Here is a 17867-nt window from a genome sequence, read left to right as displayed (position 1 = left end):
TTGTTTTACTTCAGTTACATCCCTTATGTGCAGCACCTCTGTCCAGTCTTGATTATCTCTGAAGATTTAACAGTTTTCCACTTCACACATAAAAATATCCTGAGGTAAGGAATGAGAGTTAGGGACAGTCGTTCCCAAAAGTGATGTTTTATTGCCCAACTATGAAACTTTCTGTTAAACTTCTTTGCAAGAACATCTGCCAGGTCTGTTTTTCACCACAGTTGTGTGGTGGTCTATCTTACCGCAAGGCTGATACTGTTGACTAACAGGTATGGGATAGTGTATGACTGTACAGATCCAGTGCAGTGGTATGATCTTGTTATGTATAGAGAGGAAAAGCCAATATGGCTGCTTTCAGATCCATAATCATAGAATCATAGACTGATCTGGGTTGGAAGGGACCCCAAGGATCACAGAGTTCACCCCTCTGCTGATGGAGCCCAGGATCCCATCGCCCTTCCCAGCTGCAAGAGCCACTGCTGGCTCATGGGAAGTTTCTCATCCCCCATCACACCTAGGTTCTTCTCAGCAGGGCTGCTCTCCAGGAGCTCTTCTCCCAGGCTGTCAGTATGTCTGAGACTCCTCCATGTTATTTTTTAACTTGCTGTCAGCAAGTCACCTACACTTCAATTTGTGATAATCAACAAGGCAATATAAAGAAAGAAAGGACACAGCCCCCGCTCATTTTAGGGGACACTGCAATACAGCTGGGAAAAGGAGGAGGTTGGGTTCCCCCTTTAACTATAGAAGGCTCTAATTTGTTAAGCTTCTGCTGAGGAAGTGTGCATTAATTCCTTACTGACAGGTGCACCTTAGACTGAGGACAGCTAATCACGAGATCAAGAGGTAACCATAGCACATAGCTCAGAGAAGCCCTAGGCTTGGCAAGGTCTCACAGACCAGTTCACAGCAAGTTCATCATAAAAAAGCTCTTTCCTGAAAGCAGCACAAATAATCCTTGTTTTCCCAGCTCTGGGAACAGCATTCTCCAAGCTTTTTTCCAGAGGTAGTGGATGTTCAAAACCTTTTGCCTTTGTGGTTTCTTTCACATCTAATAAATACCAACAGGTTACAGGGACTCCCTCATTTCCCTGGCTCCAAATTCCTATGAAATCTGAAGCAGCACTGTATCTTTGAGGTCTTCTTCCTTCTTCAGGTGAGGCCAAAACTAGCCAAAAGATTAAAACAGTAAAGGGTGAGAGGATAAAGAATAATGGGAGGGTGGGGGGTGGGGTAAGCAATTCACAGCTTCAGTTACCAGAATTGCTGAAGTTCTTTATTTTGGTCATAGTGGCCACATTTTTCCCCAGCATGACATTCCTGTTTCAGAACAGCTCTATGATTCTGGTAAGTGCAGGCTGCAGTATCACTCTGGTTTTGAATCCAGGAAACTTTGGGTGCAAGGTGAAGGTTTTCTTATGTCCTGGAAAGAATGTACAATTATGACTTTTTTTCCCCCAGGTTCCTGCACTCACCTGTTTTTACAGCAATTCATTACTCAGTGCCCCAAGGGATAGCTCCTGGAATTTGGTATCACTTTGAAGTTCACACAGGGAAGTTAGAGCTGTGTTTGTCACTGGACAGTGTCGAATTGAAGTGCAGTGTGTAACGTTCCTAGAATGCTGCTAGGGTTGGTCTTTGGCCAAGGAGTCAGCCCACTCCAGCAGACAGCAATCCAGGCTGAGAACTGGGAGAAAAGTCAGGAGGTTGAGTCTCCTGCAGTGCTGCTTGGTTCTATGTGAGCTCGGATGTGTCACTCTCACCCTGTCCCCTTCCCTGTGTCAAACAGGTCCTGCTGCTCACCTGCAGGATAAACGCTGCCTAGACAAGCAGCACCCTGGAGAAGGTTTGTTTGCACAAGTCTGTTATTAACAAGCACTTGGGAACTTGGTGTCATTGCAACACTTCTCACCAGTGCCTGTGCTTGCTGTGGTGTGTTGATCCACAGGAAATGTTTCCTTTTCCTCAGTGCTGCCTTGCCTTCAGAGTGGCTGGACGTTCTGGGTGCCTTGTTTTGCCTTGCAGCAGTTAAAGCACCAGCAGGCTTGTCAGCTCTGTCCTATCACAGATGCCAGTTGCTGTGAAATCAGGCCCCTGATCAAAGGCCTCTACGTTCACAGTGTCAGAGGCTTGGCAGCCTTTAGCACCTCTTCACAATCTACAAATAAAGTTTGACCATGGAAAGTGGTTAAAATGGGTCTGCTTTAGCAACAAAGAAAGAAGAGCTGCCCTAAATCAGAGAGATTCTCCCTCCTAATAACAACAACGTTCCTGACTGTTTTTTATTTGGAATGCACATGTCTTTTAATTAAATCTTCCTTCTCCTAATTTTCCTTTCATCTGGGACTCTTTTAAGCACTTCACAAGAAGGTAATAACCAAGCCCTGCTGTATCTGTGACACACATGATTATTGTTATTATCTTCATTAGGCTAATGCAGACTCTGAAATTCTGCATGATCAAATAACTTACCCAAGGTTAAAGAGTGGTGTAGTGTCAGGATTGGGAGCAGAGTAGTCCTGTCTCTTATGCCTGGGTTGAATTCAGATCTTGCTAACATGGGAGGAGTGAGCATCACTGACCTGATGCCACAGCCCTGCAAATGTTGCTGTGGAAGATGCTTAAATTTGGGAAGCTGCTGCAGCTGGTGCTAGGTAAAGCACTCTATAAATACAGCAGGGCAAGCCCTGTCCCTGCAGTGAGGATTTCCTGCTGTCGCTGCAGTCATGTGGCTGCACTGCTGCCCCCTCCAACTTCAGAGAAGCCCCATTTTAGTGCACTCTGTTCTCATCTGTCTATGTAGGTGTAAGGTTTTGTGCACAGATTTTACTGCTTTATCAGCCACAGAGCTCTTGTAGAAGATAGTAAAACCTTTAATAGGTCATATTTAAAGAGGCTAGACTGAGGCATTTAAATATCTCCTGTGATAACTCCAAAGCTGGTTCCTTTCCTCCTTTCCCTCATCGTGCTGTGGGTAAAGCTCTGGGTTTTTCTACAAGGTTTTGTGCCCCCATACAGATCATCTTGGAATACCTGTGTCCTTACTAATTAACTGTACAAAGCTGCCTGCCTTGTCAGCTAGAGTTATTTAAAGACACGTTGCTTAGAATAACTAATGCAGCCAATTGACAGTTGGGCACCATGCTGGATCATTTCCTAACAGAGCCTGACCAGCCCCCAGAATGTAACACAAGTGCTTACAGGAGTTAGGGAGGAAAACATGTGGGGGTCCAGGAGCCTGCACTGGAGGCATGTAGTAATATACCCTCATCTGCAGGAAGGATGTTCCCCGTGGGCTCTGTGAGGATATGAAAGCAGCTGGTCTAAACAGGGCCTTTGGATTGATTTACACTATGCATCTTGTAGGATTACTGTATGGATCAAGGGGCTGGTCATGAGAGAGTCACCCAGGTGGAGACAAGAAGGGGAGAGGGAAAGAGGGGTGAAGTAAGTGTTAGGTATGAGAAGCTGCTGTACTGATCTTGGTGTTCTCCAGCTGAGGAGATCCAGAAGGTCCTGGTTATGGTGCTAGTGAGGACAGGGAAAATATGTGGATGAAAGGGAGCAGCACTGTGCAAGGGTCGCTTTACCCTCCTAAGCCTGCTTGCCATATTCAGCAGTGGTGGCTCAGGGATGTTTAAAGCATATATTTAACAGTAAGGGCCATTCTGGGATTGCTAAAGTTAGGGCTGGTATTTTTATCTGCAGCTAAAAGCTTTTTCATCTGGAAGTTAAACTGAGAAGATTTAGGTAGGTGCTTGAAATAGTAGGGCTTTGGGGGGCTCTTCACAGATGTCCTCTTGGCCTAGAAGTGGGCTGCAGCACCAAGTCTGCAGCACAGTGTTACCCAGGTTCCTAACGGTGGAGGATATGCTGTAGGCAATCCCAGCTTCTCCTGCCTTTGCACTAAAAGTCTCAGGATCCTGTCCAGATGTAGGTTGCAGAGGGAAATTCGTGTAGTGGGCAGGAACTAGCATTGCAGAGACACTTTTCAGAATTGGTATGCAGCTTGACAGGGGCACTGGAGATGTACTCATATACCCCTCTGCTGGCATGATTACCAGAACTCTCTATTAGCCCAGGGCTGTGACAGGAGATGTATTGTGCTTTGAGAAACTGGCACTTCTGTGTAGCAGAAACCTTTCTGGACCCTGCCTGCTGTTCCCTGCCAGGTGCTGCTGTTCTGCAGCACTCCATGCAGGGCTCCTTTGCATCCAGCATCTTCCCCCTGTTTTATAAACCCTTCCTTACAGCAAAAAAAGAATAGAAAGCTCCCTATGATTAGATACAGATATGCCAGTATGGCCTGGACAGCTTGTGATGTTCCAGAATAGCTTGGAGGCATTGCTGAGCAGGAGTCAAATGCAAATGAGAAGTGAGATGCAGTGGCTCGGAAGCATGTCCAGTCTGAGTGCAGATTTGATAGAAGTCTTCCAAACTGGAGAAATTAGCTGTCCTCTGCTGTAAATCATCAGCTGATAATTACCCCAGTTGTTCACTCGTATCTGTCTTCTGTGCCATTAAAGCCTGTGTGGTTACAACATGGGAGGGGGTGGGTAGAAACTCCATGCTCCCTAGAGCCTAGGACATTGGCTTTATTCTGTTAGCCTGTTATAGCCTCTACAACCCTGGCATCTGTGGGGTTTAACATTAGAAATGTATTTTTTTTTTTCCAGTGAGATGTGATCTATTGACAGCCCCAGAGACACACAAAGTCACAGGATCACAAGGTTGGAAAAGACCTTTAAGATCATCAAGTCCAACCATTCCCATCCTAAGCTAAACCAGATCCCTAAGTACCTCATCTACCCTTTTTTAAGCACACCCAGGGAAGATGACTCAGCCCCTCCCTGGGCAGCCTGTTCCAGGCCCCAACAACTCTTTCAGGGAAGAACTTTTCCCTCACATCTGCTCTGACCCTGCCCTGGCACAGCTTGAGCCCATTGCCCCTTGTCCCATCTCCTGTCCCCTGGCTGAAGAGACCATCGCCCACCTCTCTGCACCCTCCTGGCAGGTCAGTGGAGGTGGGGAGAAGGTCTCCCCTCAGCCTCCTCTTCTCCAGGCTGAACACCCCCAGCTCCCTCAGCTGCTCCTCACAGGATTTGCCCTCCAGCCCCTTCCCCAGCCTGGCTGCCCTTCTCTGGACTTGCTCCAGGACCTCAATGTCCTTCTGATGGGGAGCAGCCCAGAACTGGACCCAGCACTTGAGGTACAGCCTCACCAGTGCCCAGTACAGGGGCACAATCCCCTCCCCAGACCTACTGGCCACACTGTGTCTGACACAAGCCAGGATGCCATTGGCTTTCCTGGGCACACTGCTGGCTCGTGTTCAGCCTGCAGTCACCCAACACCCCCAGGTCCCTCTCTGCCTGACAGCTCTCCAGCCAGTCTCCCCCAGCCTATAGTGCTGCCTGGGATTGTTCTGTCCCCTGGGCAGCACTCTGCACTTGGCCTACATACATGCTCGTGTGTGAAAGGTACTCCTGACAGCACAGGCATTTGGGTGGGCTTCGTTTTCCCAACCTGCCTGAAAACCTGAAGTGGGACAGGGACTATCAGGAGGTGACAGCAGAGAAGAATCCACCAGGAGACAAAGTGACCAGCTGGAAGTTCTGCTTGTGCGAAGTGTGGTTGAGAACTGATACTCTGATCTCACGCACACCCTTAGTACTCAGTTTGTGTGTACTTCAGCTGGTTCTGAGTGAGAAATAGCAGCCTGTTGACTAGAAAAGGTGATAGCAAGCATTCAGTAGGATATGGCAGTGTGGTTCAAATGTATTTAGTTAAAATACATGCAAGAAGCTGTACATGTAAAGGCATCAAATTGATTCTGAGAACATGAGCCCAGTCATGATGTATTGTCTCTCAAAGAACTTGTAAGTGGCTTTTTCCTTTGTTCATGTGTCTAGCCAGAAAACCATGAGAATGGACTTGTGAAGTCCATAGCCACATCCATACAAAGGCAGCAGAAATCTTCAAAAAGAGATTTTGTGGATGTTTCTTTGGATTTCCTTGCAGTCTGTGGCTTGTGCCAGTTCCCTGACTCACTGTCACTCCCGTACAGGGATATGCCAAGTTTTCCAATAAGGAAAACAAGGGAGCGGTGAGTCACTGGCTGAATTCATATGCACTTGATTTGCTCTATCATTATGTATACTGCTTTTATTTATTTTAATTAGCTCGTATACCGAGTCTCTGAGATATGTTTCACTGCATGAATTAGTTAGGCTTTGTTAGTCTCCTGTGAAGGAGCCAGAAGACGACTGGAGCTTTTAGTGGCAGCCCCCTTTTTTCTGCCCTAGCCTGTGCACAGGGATGGAGGTTTCTAAGATTTGCCAGTGTGCAATCATAATGCTCTTATGTGGCCTGAAAAGCTGTTAAAACTGCTGATTGTCCCAAGAACAGCCTTTTCCTGAGTAGAGCTTGTGCTTCGCTCTCTGCTAGAGCAGGGGTGTTGCAGTGCAGAGTGCACCTTCCTTGGTTAATTAAAGAACTAGAAAGAGGGTCTGAGCTGAGCCCTGGGTAGAGATGCTGGGTATGGGGGAAAGGTCTGGGCAGCTTCATCTGAAAGCTGCTAACGATTCCTGTCCTTTCAGATGACTACTGCAAACCTTAGCTACTAACTAGTTGTAACAGCTTCTGATTGTCACCATTCTGCGTAGAGGAATCTTGCCAAGTCTCAAGGATTGAGTTGGTTTTTAAGTTTGGGTCTAGGTGCCTAATTCATTTTTCACCTGTTTTTTTAGCCAAATCATGTCATTTATCTCTAATGAAAGCCTTTCCTTGGCTTGTGGGAACTGCAAGGCTGATTGAAGATGGGCTAAGGCAAGAATCTCAGTGTGAGGTGATGCGGGGTGCCATGAGGCATCTCTCTAAGGGGAGCTGTGTGGCAGGGGTGGGAAGAGAGGGAAGGGATGCTGTGAGCTTAGTCTCAGATTTGACCCGTGTCATTTTGCAGTGTCACTGGTAAGACCTGTCGTTGCACTGGATCATAAATGGAAAATCTTCCATGTTTTGGAGTTTATTGAAGCTCTTGGTCTCATGTTGGCTGAGCATCCCATGCTCCCTGTTTGAGAAGGGCTTCCTTCCCAGCTACAGTCCTGGGAACAGACCTACACTGTAATTAGGAAGATCAAGAATTTGATTAGGGTGTGGTTTTGCCAGCAAGACACCCAGTATTTGGCAGCTATGGTTGCATTCAAATCCCTGTTTGTTTTGTTTTGATTTGATTTGATTTTTTTTAATCTGAGCAGGACCAGCTGTCCTGTGCCGTGTTCCCCAGACGCCCTGACCCTGTGCTAATGATGCCTTGTGCTAATCGATTCTACAGCTGATGAACTTTTTTTATCTCCTCCCACTCTGGCAGGCTATTTTGTGCTAAGACTTTGCATACAACATTACAGTGGAGTTAGAGCTATGTTAGAAGAACCATCCTTTATTACTACATAGTGCCTGCCAGAGAGAGATGGAGAAGTTGTTTTTTAATATATTTTCTTATCCAACCCCTCAGTTAATTGCTTTTTGCTTTTGTTTTTCCCCTTAATGCGTAATGACTTGTTACATGCCATGCAGGTAAGCCAGCAGCCTTTGGGAATGAATGAATAGCTCACCTACTTCCCCACTGGTAGTGTAGAACAACGATAAAAACATTGAATGGAAAAAGTGGGTGTGGCAGGAGGTGCAAGTCACAGAACCCCAGACTGGTTTGGGTTGGAATGACCTCAGTCTCCCCAGTGCCTCCCTGCCATGGGCAGGGACACCCCCCAAGCCCCATCCAACCCGGCCTTGAACCCTGCCAGGGATCCAGGTACAGCCCCAGCTTCTCTGGGCACCCTGTGCCAGGACCTCCCCTCTCCCTGGGAAGGATTTCTGCCCCCCAGCCCCTCTCCATCCCCCTCCGGCAGCTGAAGGCCATTCCCCCAACCTGTCCCTCCCTGCCCTGGGCACCAGCCCCTCTCCAGCTCTCCTGGAGCCCCTCGAGGGTCGGGAAGGGGCTTGGAGCTCTCCCCAGAAACAGCCTTCTCTTCTCCAGGCTGAGCCAGCCCAGCTCTCCCAGCCTGGCTCCAGAGCAGAGGGGCTCCTCTGAGCATCTTCATGGCCTCCTCTGGACTTGTTCCAGCAGCTCTGTGTCCTCCTTATGTTGGGGGCCCCAGAGCTGAATCCAGTAAGGTCTCTGAGGATAACACTGGTTTTCCATTCATACTAGGAACATCACTACAATGCAGATGGAAAGTTTTATTCCTTTTCCCAAGCAGTCATGTGCTTGGCAGAGTGTTCAGCATCTCTGCTAAAGAAAAGCCCACTGCTCTGGATGAACAGCACCCCAGGCCTGTGTGCTCTCCATTTCAAGCAGTCTTCTGAGATGAGCCTTCACCCCATCACTGACCTGTATTCAGGCAGTGGGAGGCTGTCAGTGTCTGTGGAGGCTTTGGACTCTCACACTTACCTGCTCTGGGATTTTGTTAGAAGGTTTGCAAGCAGCTGTTTCATGGACAGGGAATGTCTGCAGTGCTGGGTGCCAAGATCCTGGCTTATTCCCATCCTCACCCAGAACTGCTGTGCTGGGTGTCTTTCCTCACAGCACTCTGCTTTTATTACTCAGGTCTGGGGAGGGGATTGTGCCCCTGGACTGGGCACTGGTGAGGCTGCACCTCGAGTGCTGGGTCCAGGTCTGGGCTCCTCCCCATCAGAAGGACATTGAGGTCCTGGAGCGAGTCCAGAGAAGGGCAGCCAGGCTGGGGAAGGGGCTGGAGGGCAAATCCTCTGAGGAGCAGCTGAGGGAGCTGGGGATGTTCAGCCTGGAGAAGAGGAGGCTGAGGGGAGACGTTCTCCCCACCTACACTGACCTGACAGGAGGGTGCAGAGAGGTGGGTGATGGTCTCTTCAGCCAGGGGACAGGAGGTGGGACAAGGGGCAATGGGCTCAAGCTGTGCCAGGGCAGGGTCAGAGCAGGTGTGAGGGAAAAGTTCTTCCTTGAAAGAGTAGTTGTGGCTGGAACAGGCTGCCCAGGGAGGGGCTGGGTCACCTTCCCTGGGTGTGTTTAAAAAAGGGATCTGGTTTAGCTTAGGATGGGAATGGTTGGACTTGATGATCTTAAAGGTCTTTTCCAACCTTGTGATCCTGTGATGCTGTGAAACCCTTTTGAAGCCTGTCACGGTGCGTGTTGGCAGTTTCTTTTCAGTGCTTTCTAGGTCACAAGCTGCTGGTGTGAGCACATCTTAGGAAACCCTGGTTTTGATTTGTCTAGTTGCTGGGTTTGTCTTGTTTGTCTCTCTCAATCCTTCCAACAGCATTACAAAACCAAAGGCTGTTTCACCAGTGCATTCTGTCACGGCACCGAACAGGGAATGTTAAGTTTGCAGGGGGAAAGCCTGTGAGTATGTCCTCAGGAAGCTCCTGTGAATGTTTTCAAGCAAGGAGTCACCTTCAGCAAGGCCTAAAGACCCATGCAGGACAGGGAATGCTTTTACATTGATCCAGAGAAGGTGGTACTGTGTTTTACTTCCAGCCTTACTAGTTCTGGTAGCAGTGGGAGTTTATCTTGAGGTACAGATATCAGCAGGGCTACTTACCCCTGTGGTTTTCTGCAGCTGAGCATTTAAATAGGGTCCAAATTATGAAGCTGGTGTTTAATAGGTGGTGGGTGGCTGAGCTGAAGCCAGCTTGTTTGAAGCTTAGGGATCTGTGTGTGAACTGCAGTCACACCTTGAGGTTGCAGTGAAGATACAATCACACAGACCTCAGAATAAACTTCTCTCCACCTAATCTTTTCACATGTCTCTGAGCAGACAGGTGTGTACACCATTCCAATGTCTCCTTAATGCCTTACTCCAAGCAGGTTGAATATGGCTGCAGGCATGAGGAAGAGCCTGAGAATAGGAAGGTGCCTTGTGCCTTGAATGACTAGGAGGCCAGGGCTTGGCTTAAATACCTCCATCTGAGAAAGCTGGCCCTGGAAGACCCAGGGAGTGTAATCTGAGAAGGGAAATGCCTTGGTAAGGAGGAGAGGTAGGCAGCAACAAGTAAGGGAGGATGAGGAGTTGTCGGTGCAGTCTGCTCTGGCTGTTCGGGAGGCAAGAGTGTGTGAAAGTGGGTTCTCCTTACCCCAGGAGATGTGCAGTTCCAGGGCTGCAGTGGGGCAGGAGAGAGCTGGGCACAGATGATTGCTGCCAGTGCCCAGCCTGCATTGTGTGCAACGTCTGTCCTGATTCTTTTCAAGCACCATAATTTTTCCCCATTAAAAGACATGTGTTTAAAGGCATGTGCTTTGCCAGTGAGTAGTTACGTGGAGCAGTGGTGTTGGAGCATGCCCACAGCCTTCAACCAATGTGTATTGGCATTTCTGATGCAAGGCCACCTGAAAACCTGTGGCTTTGTGTCTCTAGCTTTGTGCTGTGTGCACAGCCTGACTCTGTGTTTTGCACCTGCCTTGGAAGCAGTTTGAAATCAAATCAGGATGTTTTGTTTCAGTGAGTGGAAAATGGGATGCTCCCAGGGAAGCTCGAATGTCTTTTTGCTTTGAAGTTGTGATTTCCTTGTGGCTTAGCTTATGAACGCTGGTGCCTACCCTGGTGACTCTTTATTCATAGATACAGGGAGCAGTACTTAGGTGAAGAGCCCACGTTTCTTTCAAAGATCAAGGATAACCAAGGCACTCTGCACATTGGATCTGCTGTGGAGTATGTCTGTAAATGATGGTTGAAGCATCTGTACCTTCTGTTCAGAGCATCTTTTTACCCCATATCAGATGACCTTACAGTGATCTATACCACCTACGTCCCTGTTTGAAGCATCAACTGCACACTTCCAGGAAGAATGGCCTTCCCCTAAAGCATTTCCCCTAAATCAGAGATAATGTGGGCCATTTAGTGTGGACCTATCCCACACTAAGTGGCCAAACCCCTCAGAATCAGGACTTTTATTTTTACTGTGTGTGAAGTGGCCATTGAAAATGACAAAACTCTCGGATCCTGTAGTAGATCCTAGAAACCTTCTGACACTGTGAGGGAATGAGGTCATCCACCTATTTACTTGACATTCCCTCCCTATCTAACACTCCACACCCAAAGATCTTTTGTCCTCCCAATTGCTCTTAAAAGTCCTGTTCAAACCCAGTGCCCACAGAAATCCGATAAGGACCTTGGTGTCTTTGTCAGGATCTTAGACACCGGTTCAGGGGGCCTGGTAGAGTAACCTAGATAGGGCTGAAGTAACTAGTCTTTCCTCTGACTGGGTTTCCCAGTAAGTCCTGTCTCAGTGCCCATCTTGATGAGCACTCCTGGCTAGGTGCTGCCCGTGTTTCATCTCATGGAGTTCCAAGCTCTACATCAGCATTAACAGTGTCTGGTTCATCTGGTGAGATGCTTTGGGAGGTTGGCACCATGTTTCCTCTATGTTCAGTCCTGGAAATGCCAAATGTGCTTATGGAAATAATAGGTGGCAGGGCTAACCTGTGCCATGCAGTCATGAAGACAGCCCAGATGGCTGGCAGCCCTGCTGCCAGGCTGTCTCAGGAAGAGTGGTGCCTGTGAGATGCCCATGGCTATTTTGAAGTCCTCCAGGGACACAGGTATGAACTTTAATCCAAGAAAGGCCTTTGTCAGCCACATGTGATGGCTTCCCTTTCTGGGGTTGCATCAGGTGTTGAGAGACACCTGGGAGCACATCTCCACAAGCAACATGATCATTGTCTGGAGCCTGGCTCCAGCTATCTCTGCCTTCCCATCACCTAGAAGCAGAAGGGAAAGTCAAAAGCTCTCTAATTTTCTTGTATTCTCCCCTTCTCTATCATTGCTTAATTGTATCCCTAAATCTTATTAAAGTTTGGGGTGAGTCATTGTCATGGTGAGGTAGAAACTGGGCTGAGCAAATTTAAGACAGGAGGAGTGTCTTCCCATGTGAGCGTGCTGAGCAGGAAAACTCCCACAGCAGAGAGAAACTCCTATCACTTCATAGCTGTGTTGCATCATCTGCTTGCTGCTGCCTCTAATTTAATGCTCTAAATCCCATATCAAAACACCTATAGTCCAAAGTGAATCTAAAATAGACTTGGAGTAGGAAATTCACTCCAATTAGACATGCAGATCCCTCTTAATCATCTGAGACCTTCTTCCAGGCTCACACAGGACTTATAATTCTGGTTCTATATTGTCCTGTTGCAGTGCCTATCCACAGGAGCCACTTCCCTCTCCACTGCCAGAATAAAGTTGTAGGCTTAATCCAAGGTGGCTGCACTTCAGGATCTTAGATGTATTTCATTTGTTGCTGCAGTAGTTGAAGCTTGTAAAACACATGATGATCTCTAGAAGGAGAAAAAGCACTGTAAAGCTGTAAAGCCATTGTTGTGGGAAAGATAACTTATTTATAATGAACTGGAAGACCTCCTCTGCTTTACTGTGGAGGCATTGTTGCAATCTTTTGCATGTTCTGTTCTGTTTTCTGATGGAAATTAAACAAATTTCTTCTTTCTTGAGGCTATATTTTCCATCACATCCCAGGCTCCTGCTTCTTGTAGGATTAGGAGCACAGAATCCCAGAGCAGTTGAGACTGAAAGGGACTTGTGGACGGGCTGAAGAATAGCATGGAAGCCATCTGCCCGTGGATGGGGAGGTGAAGGGGCATCACTTTGACCACCCAGGGATGTGTCTGATTAAGTCTTGTATTGAAGGTGTTTGTAAAAGTAAGGAGAGCTTGGATCCCTCTGACTTGGCTTCTTGGCTGGACATTGGTGCTTAGCTGGAAGAAGTTATCTCCTCCCTTCTTCCCTGTTCTTGGGAATATTGATGGGTTTATCTTCTATAAACTTGTAGAGTACCCACAAGTTGTCCTGATATGCTGAGCTTCACCTGATGTGGGCAGCCTGGGACCAACCAATAACTGAAGGTGTCCAGAGCTGGTTAAGCCAAGGAAGGTTTCTAGGTTGTGTTGCAAGAGAACTGGGTTTTTTTGTGAAAGGGTGGGATGCCGAGGGGGGTGTGTAAGTCATCTGAGCCATGGAGGGTTTTGATCATCAAATATTGCCTGGATAATGATATTTGAGTTATGAATGGCCAAATAAGGGAAGGAGAGTTAAAAACTGCCAGGGCAGTTGGAAAATGGAGGTAAATCTGCTATCCAACAGGAAGCTAAGAAATTTCTGTTGGAATTATAGTAAACAGGTAGACAGCAATGCTCTAAAGGAAAAGAAAGGCCACACTCTGTTAGTCTGAATGTAATCAGGTACTTAATACTTCCCAAAATCACAGAATCATTGAGGTTGGAAGAGTTATTGCCCAAACTCCTTGCTAAAGACAGGGTCAACTAGAGCAGGTTGCTCAGGATGGCATCCCGTTGAGTTTGGATATCTTCAGTGATGGGGAATCCACACCCTCTCTGGACAACCTGTTCCAGTGTTTGACCACCCTCCCAATGAAAAGAGGAGGGTTTTTTTTTAATGTTTAAATGGAATTACCTGGATTTACACCCTTTTGCCTGTTTTCACTGGGAGACCAGTTTGAAGAGCCTGGTTCTATGGTCTTTACCTCCTCTCTATCAGGTGTTGATAGGCATTGATAAGGTTTACAGCCTTCCCCACCCAGAGCCATCTCTGCTTGGGGCTGAAGAGTCTGGGAGAGTGCAGAAGTTACAGGAGGTTGATCAAATGTTACTGGGAAGATACTGGTATTCTAAAGCAAATCTGAATGCTGCCCTGAGGAATGGTGATGTACAAGTAATACAAAATAGGAAAAAGGAGATTTCTTGCTTTTTCCTTTAGTACCTTTAATTTATGTCTGTTTTCTTGGCATTGCCCCAGATGTCTTCCCGGAATAGTTATCTCTGGGTCTTTTATCTCTTTGTCACTTAGTGTCATCCTGGCAGTCCCAAAAGCCAAGATATTTATGATGAGTGAGTTCAGGGTGGTGCTTAGTTGATTCCTGTGACCTGCAATGATCAGCAGAATCACTTTGGATAAAGCCTTGGATAAAAGTTTGAACTGGAGGCAAACTTTGATGATGTTCAGTAGAGTTGGAGAATGGTGTTTCTAATTAAAGGCAAAAAAACAACCAAACTTGCACATCCTCAGTTTTGGGGAAGACAGTAGCCTAAATAAGGAAGTCCCAGATATTTAGAGAGCAGTTGTCTCTGTTCCAGACCCAGGGACTGGCAGGCTGCAATGAGGTCCCCCCACAGCCTTCTCTTCTCCAGGCTGAACCAGCCCAGCTCCCTCAGCCTCTCTTTGTAGGGGAGCTGCTCCAGCCCTCTGAGCATCTTTGTGGCTCCTCTGAACACTCTCCAACAGTTCCACATCTTTCTTGTATTGAGGCCCCAGCTCTGGCCACAGGACTCCAGCTGGGGCCTCAGGAGGGCAGAGCAGAGAGGGACAATCCCCTCCCTGTCCCTGCTGCCACCCCTCTGCTGATGGAGCCCAGGATCCCATCGCCCTTCCGAGCTGCCAGAGCCACTGCTGGCTCATGGGAAGTTTCTCATCCCCCATCACACCCAGGTCCTTCTCAGCAGGGCTGCTCCCCAGGAGCTCTTCTCCCAGGCTGTCAATATGTCTGGGATTCCTTCAGCCCAAATGCAACAACTCACACTTGGCAGTGTTGAACCTCAGTAGGTTCACCCAGGCCCACCTTTCCAGCCTGTCAAGGTCTCTATATCTGCCTTTACTAAGGTATTTAAAGTTGATTTTCTACATTTGTTCTGGAAAGAACCCCCCTTCCAAACTAGTTCAATGGGAAAATGTCCATCATTGGTCCTATCTACCTCTGCTTTATTGTAGTAGCTCAAAACTATGGAGTGTGCACATGTAGAAAAGAAGGTGCTGACTTTACAAGTGATGTGTCTGAACTGCTGTGGTTTGAAGCTTTGCTGCTGCTCCACAGAAGGTTTGGGTTGCATGGTTTGCAAAAACTGAAGGCACTGAATTTCTTCTGTCTGTTTTCCTTGTAGGTGTGTTACTAGACATCCAGCAGCACTTTGGAGTCAAAGACAGTGGGGCTGGCTTATTGCAGACAGGTAAGAACATTGGTTTTCTTGTTGGTTCTGTCCTCCCTCTTCTCAGCAGGGTCTTTCAGGTTTCTTCAGATATGGCCCTTGGGCACATTGGCTGTGAAATACTCTTACTAGGAAGATGAAAGAACATGAAGGTTTGGGGTTTTTTTGGTTTGATTTGTTGCTGGGCAGGACATCGTGGCTCAGAGTGACCTGAGGATACAATGGGCCAAAAGCAAGCAAACCTAAAGATATTATTTATGACCACTGAATTCAAATAGGAGATGGCTACTTCCCCTAAATCAGAAAGCTTCTGATTAAACCAGCAGCAGGATCCTGTTGTTCTCACTTATCTTAACTCTGTAGGTTGATAAGAAGTGTGATGTGCTCTACAGAAAACCTGCTGAATGTACAGTAACTGGGAGTGTGTTGTGGCACGGACATGTACAACTCATCAGGACAAGTTCCTGTGCATAGAGACTGCAGGGAAGCCTAACAGCCACTGCATTCCTAGCAGCTCATGGATTAACAATGTCCCAATGATTCTGGGGCTGTTACCTTCAGACATTTCTTTCCTTGTGCTCAAGGGAGAGGAATTATTGCAGTTGTGATGTTCCTTTAATGTTTGCACTCTGCAGACACCAGCAGACAGAACTCTACAAACTCAGGACAAACCCAGATTTTATGGCCTGAGGTGAACATGGGGAGTGTCTTTGCCAAAGGCTGGGTTTGATGACATTGAGGAGCAGTGCCATGCAGCTATAATAGCTCATTTATCTTTATGGAGAGGTGAAAGGACTAGCCAGAGAGAAAGTGCAATGTTTTAGGCAGACAAACAGTCTGGTTTGGAAACTTCCTACAGAATTATTAGTTGGGAGTCAGAGTTGTGATGCTGTGGTTGTCTTGTCACTGTCATCTGCCTGAGGGAACCACACTGGAAAAATTTCATCTCCTTTTTATTTTCTGCAACCCATGGCACTGCAGGTTCATCCTCTGTGGTTCCAGCTTCTTGGTAATGTTGCAATACAATTAGTAACAGCTCATATTAGGGATTAAAAAATGCTCTCCTGGTGGGACAGCAGAGTTCAGCGAAGCTGATGTGTGCAGCATGTTCTACTGATGATAAGTAGCACCAATCAGTTTTGCCCAAAGTAGCACTGGTTGTCCATCAGGCTCTTTTCTGCAGTAATTATTTGTATTTATTTATTGTGCTTGGAGGACCAGGTCCTCAACGTGTCATTAGGCATGAAGTGCCTTCAAGAAAACCTTCTGGTGGAAAGTGACACTTTCCAAAGCATATATTTCATTTTCATTCTCTTCAGTGGATGAAATCCTTCTGCAGGTGATTTATTGACAGCAAGTAAGAGCTCAGCTCCAACAGGGCCTTTCATTTGTTAATTGCAAGAAGTGGTACTTATTTCTTTAGCAACCACACAGAGCATCTGAGAACAGCATCGCTGAGATGCTGCAAGATTGCTGCTGTGTGAGAGTTCTGGAACTGGTAACTGTTGCTTTAAGAAAAGCAGTATTTTCTCATGTGTCTGTCACTGGTTGACTTTGCCCCTGTAATGTAGATAAGAGTGTGTTAATTGCAGTGCCATCACAGGAGGAGAGTGCTCACAATAGAAACCAGCATTTCGTGTAAGAAGCAGGGTGGGACATAACTGGAGACTTACTAAATGTATTACTTCAGCTTAACAAGTTTCTGTGTTGGCAGCTGGCTCATGTACCCTTAACCCCAGTGAAATAAAACATGCTGACTACACCCCTATAAACACTACTTCTAATCCTTTGTCTGTTCTCCAAGTCTGACCTCTCTAAATGTGCAAGTGGATGCAGAGTGTCAAAGCGTTTGACCAAGGCTGCAGAGGAAGCTGATGGTAGGGCTGGGCCCAGGACTGATGTCTCTCAGATCTCTGCCTTAACCTTGAACAGTTCCTTTGCAAGCAGAGCCAGAAGTATCATCTTATTCCCAGGAGGTGGTCCTGCTAACTAATCCAGTGATGTGAGACGAAAGACATCCTGAGTATGTCCTCTGAATAAAGAGTGGGTTAGTCCTCAGGTTGTTAATCCTGCTTCTAAATGAGTCCTAAATTAATTTACAATGTTAATGAGGGGGACTGAAACGTAGTCTTCACTTGGCAGTTCATATCACTCATCAAACAGCCTTTAAACAATAATAAAGCAAATCCTTTTAACCAAGAAACAAGGCTGCAGGCAGGGTTTTCAGGAGAGACCAGCCAGGGGAGAAGGAATCCCCTGTCTGACTCTGCATTCACACCCCAGCCCATCCTTTAGAGCAGGTTGCCAGACACTGGAAAGCCAGTGCATACATTGCCAGCTCCTGCTCCTCTCTGGAAGGAGAAGGTGACTGTGTTCTTAAGGATTGCAAACACAGGATCTGGATTTTTGTCACCTTTGCATTAATCTCAAGATACAAGCTGCATTTTGCCTCGGATACACAGAACTGGCTGGAGGAACACACTAACTCCCTGCACAGAGAAATCTCAGGGACACCCCACCCTTGTCTGTAATGGGAAGGACTAGAAGGTGGTAGTCTCTGCAGCAAGGATCCTATGACAGCAAAGGACACGCTGAGGGATGGATCCCCACTGCTGCTTGCTCAGTAGCACTGTAAAGTAACAAGTGTTGATTCCAGAGCCTCAGTTATCTCTTAATGATCCTATAATTCTGTGCTCATCTTCCTTTTTAAAGCACTACAGGCACAGCTAGATAAGTATTAATTTCTCTTGCCTGTCCTGCAGCATTCGAGATCCCTTCTGCTTTTCATTTCTTACTGGTTATTTTCCCAGCTGGAGAAGGGATAATCCTGGCTGATCTCAGAAGCTAATAGAGCATCTCCTTGCCTACAGCTGCAGCCAGTCCATACACT

At 47.0% G+C, this 17867-nt stretch overlaps 1 protein-coding gene across 1 annotated transcript in view; it reads left to right on the top strand.

Annotated features, from left to right (window-relative positions):
* Nucleotides 1-17867, top strand: part of LOC311199131 (sphingosine-1-phosphate transporter SPNS2-like) — a gene marked incomplete at both ends in the record, with an annotated part of 116208 nt that overhangs the window by 23412 nt on the left and 74929 nt on the right. The window contains one exon of the mRNA XM_084273176.1: nucleotides 14933-14998. Within this exon, the coding sequence (XP_084129302.1) occupies nucleotides 14933-14998 (66 nt within the window). The remainder of the gene's footprint in view (nucleotides 1-14932; nucleotides 14999-17867) is intronic.

This window comes from Gallinula chloropus (assembly GCF_964237585.1).
Source record: "Gallinula chloropus genome assembly, chromosome: 19".
NCBI classification, from domain to species: domain Eukaryota; kingdom Metazoa; phylum Chordata; class Aves; order Gruiformes; family Rallidae; genus Gallinula; species Gallinula chloropus.
Note: the sequence above shows the minus strand (reverse complement) of the source record. Positions and strands in the feature narration are given on the sequence as shown.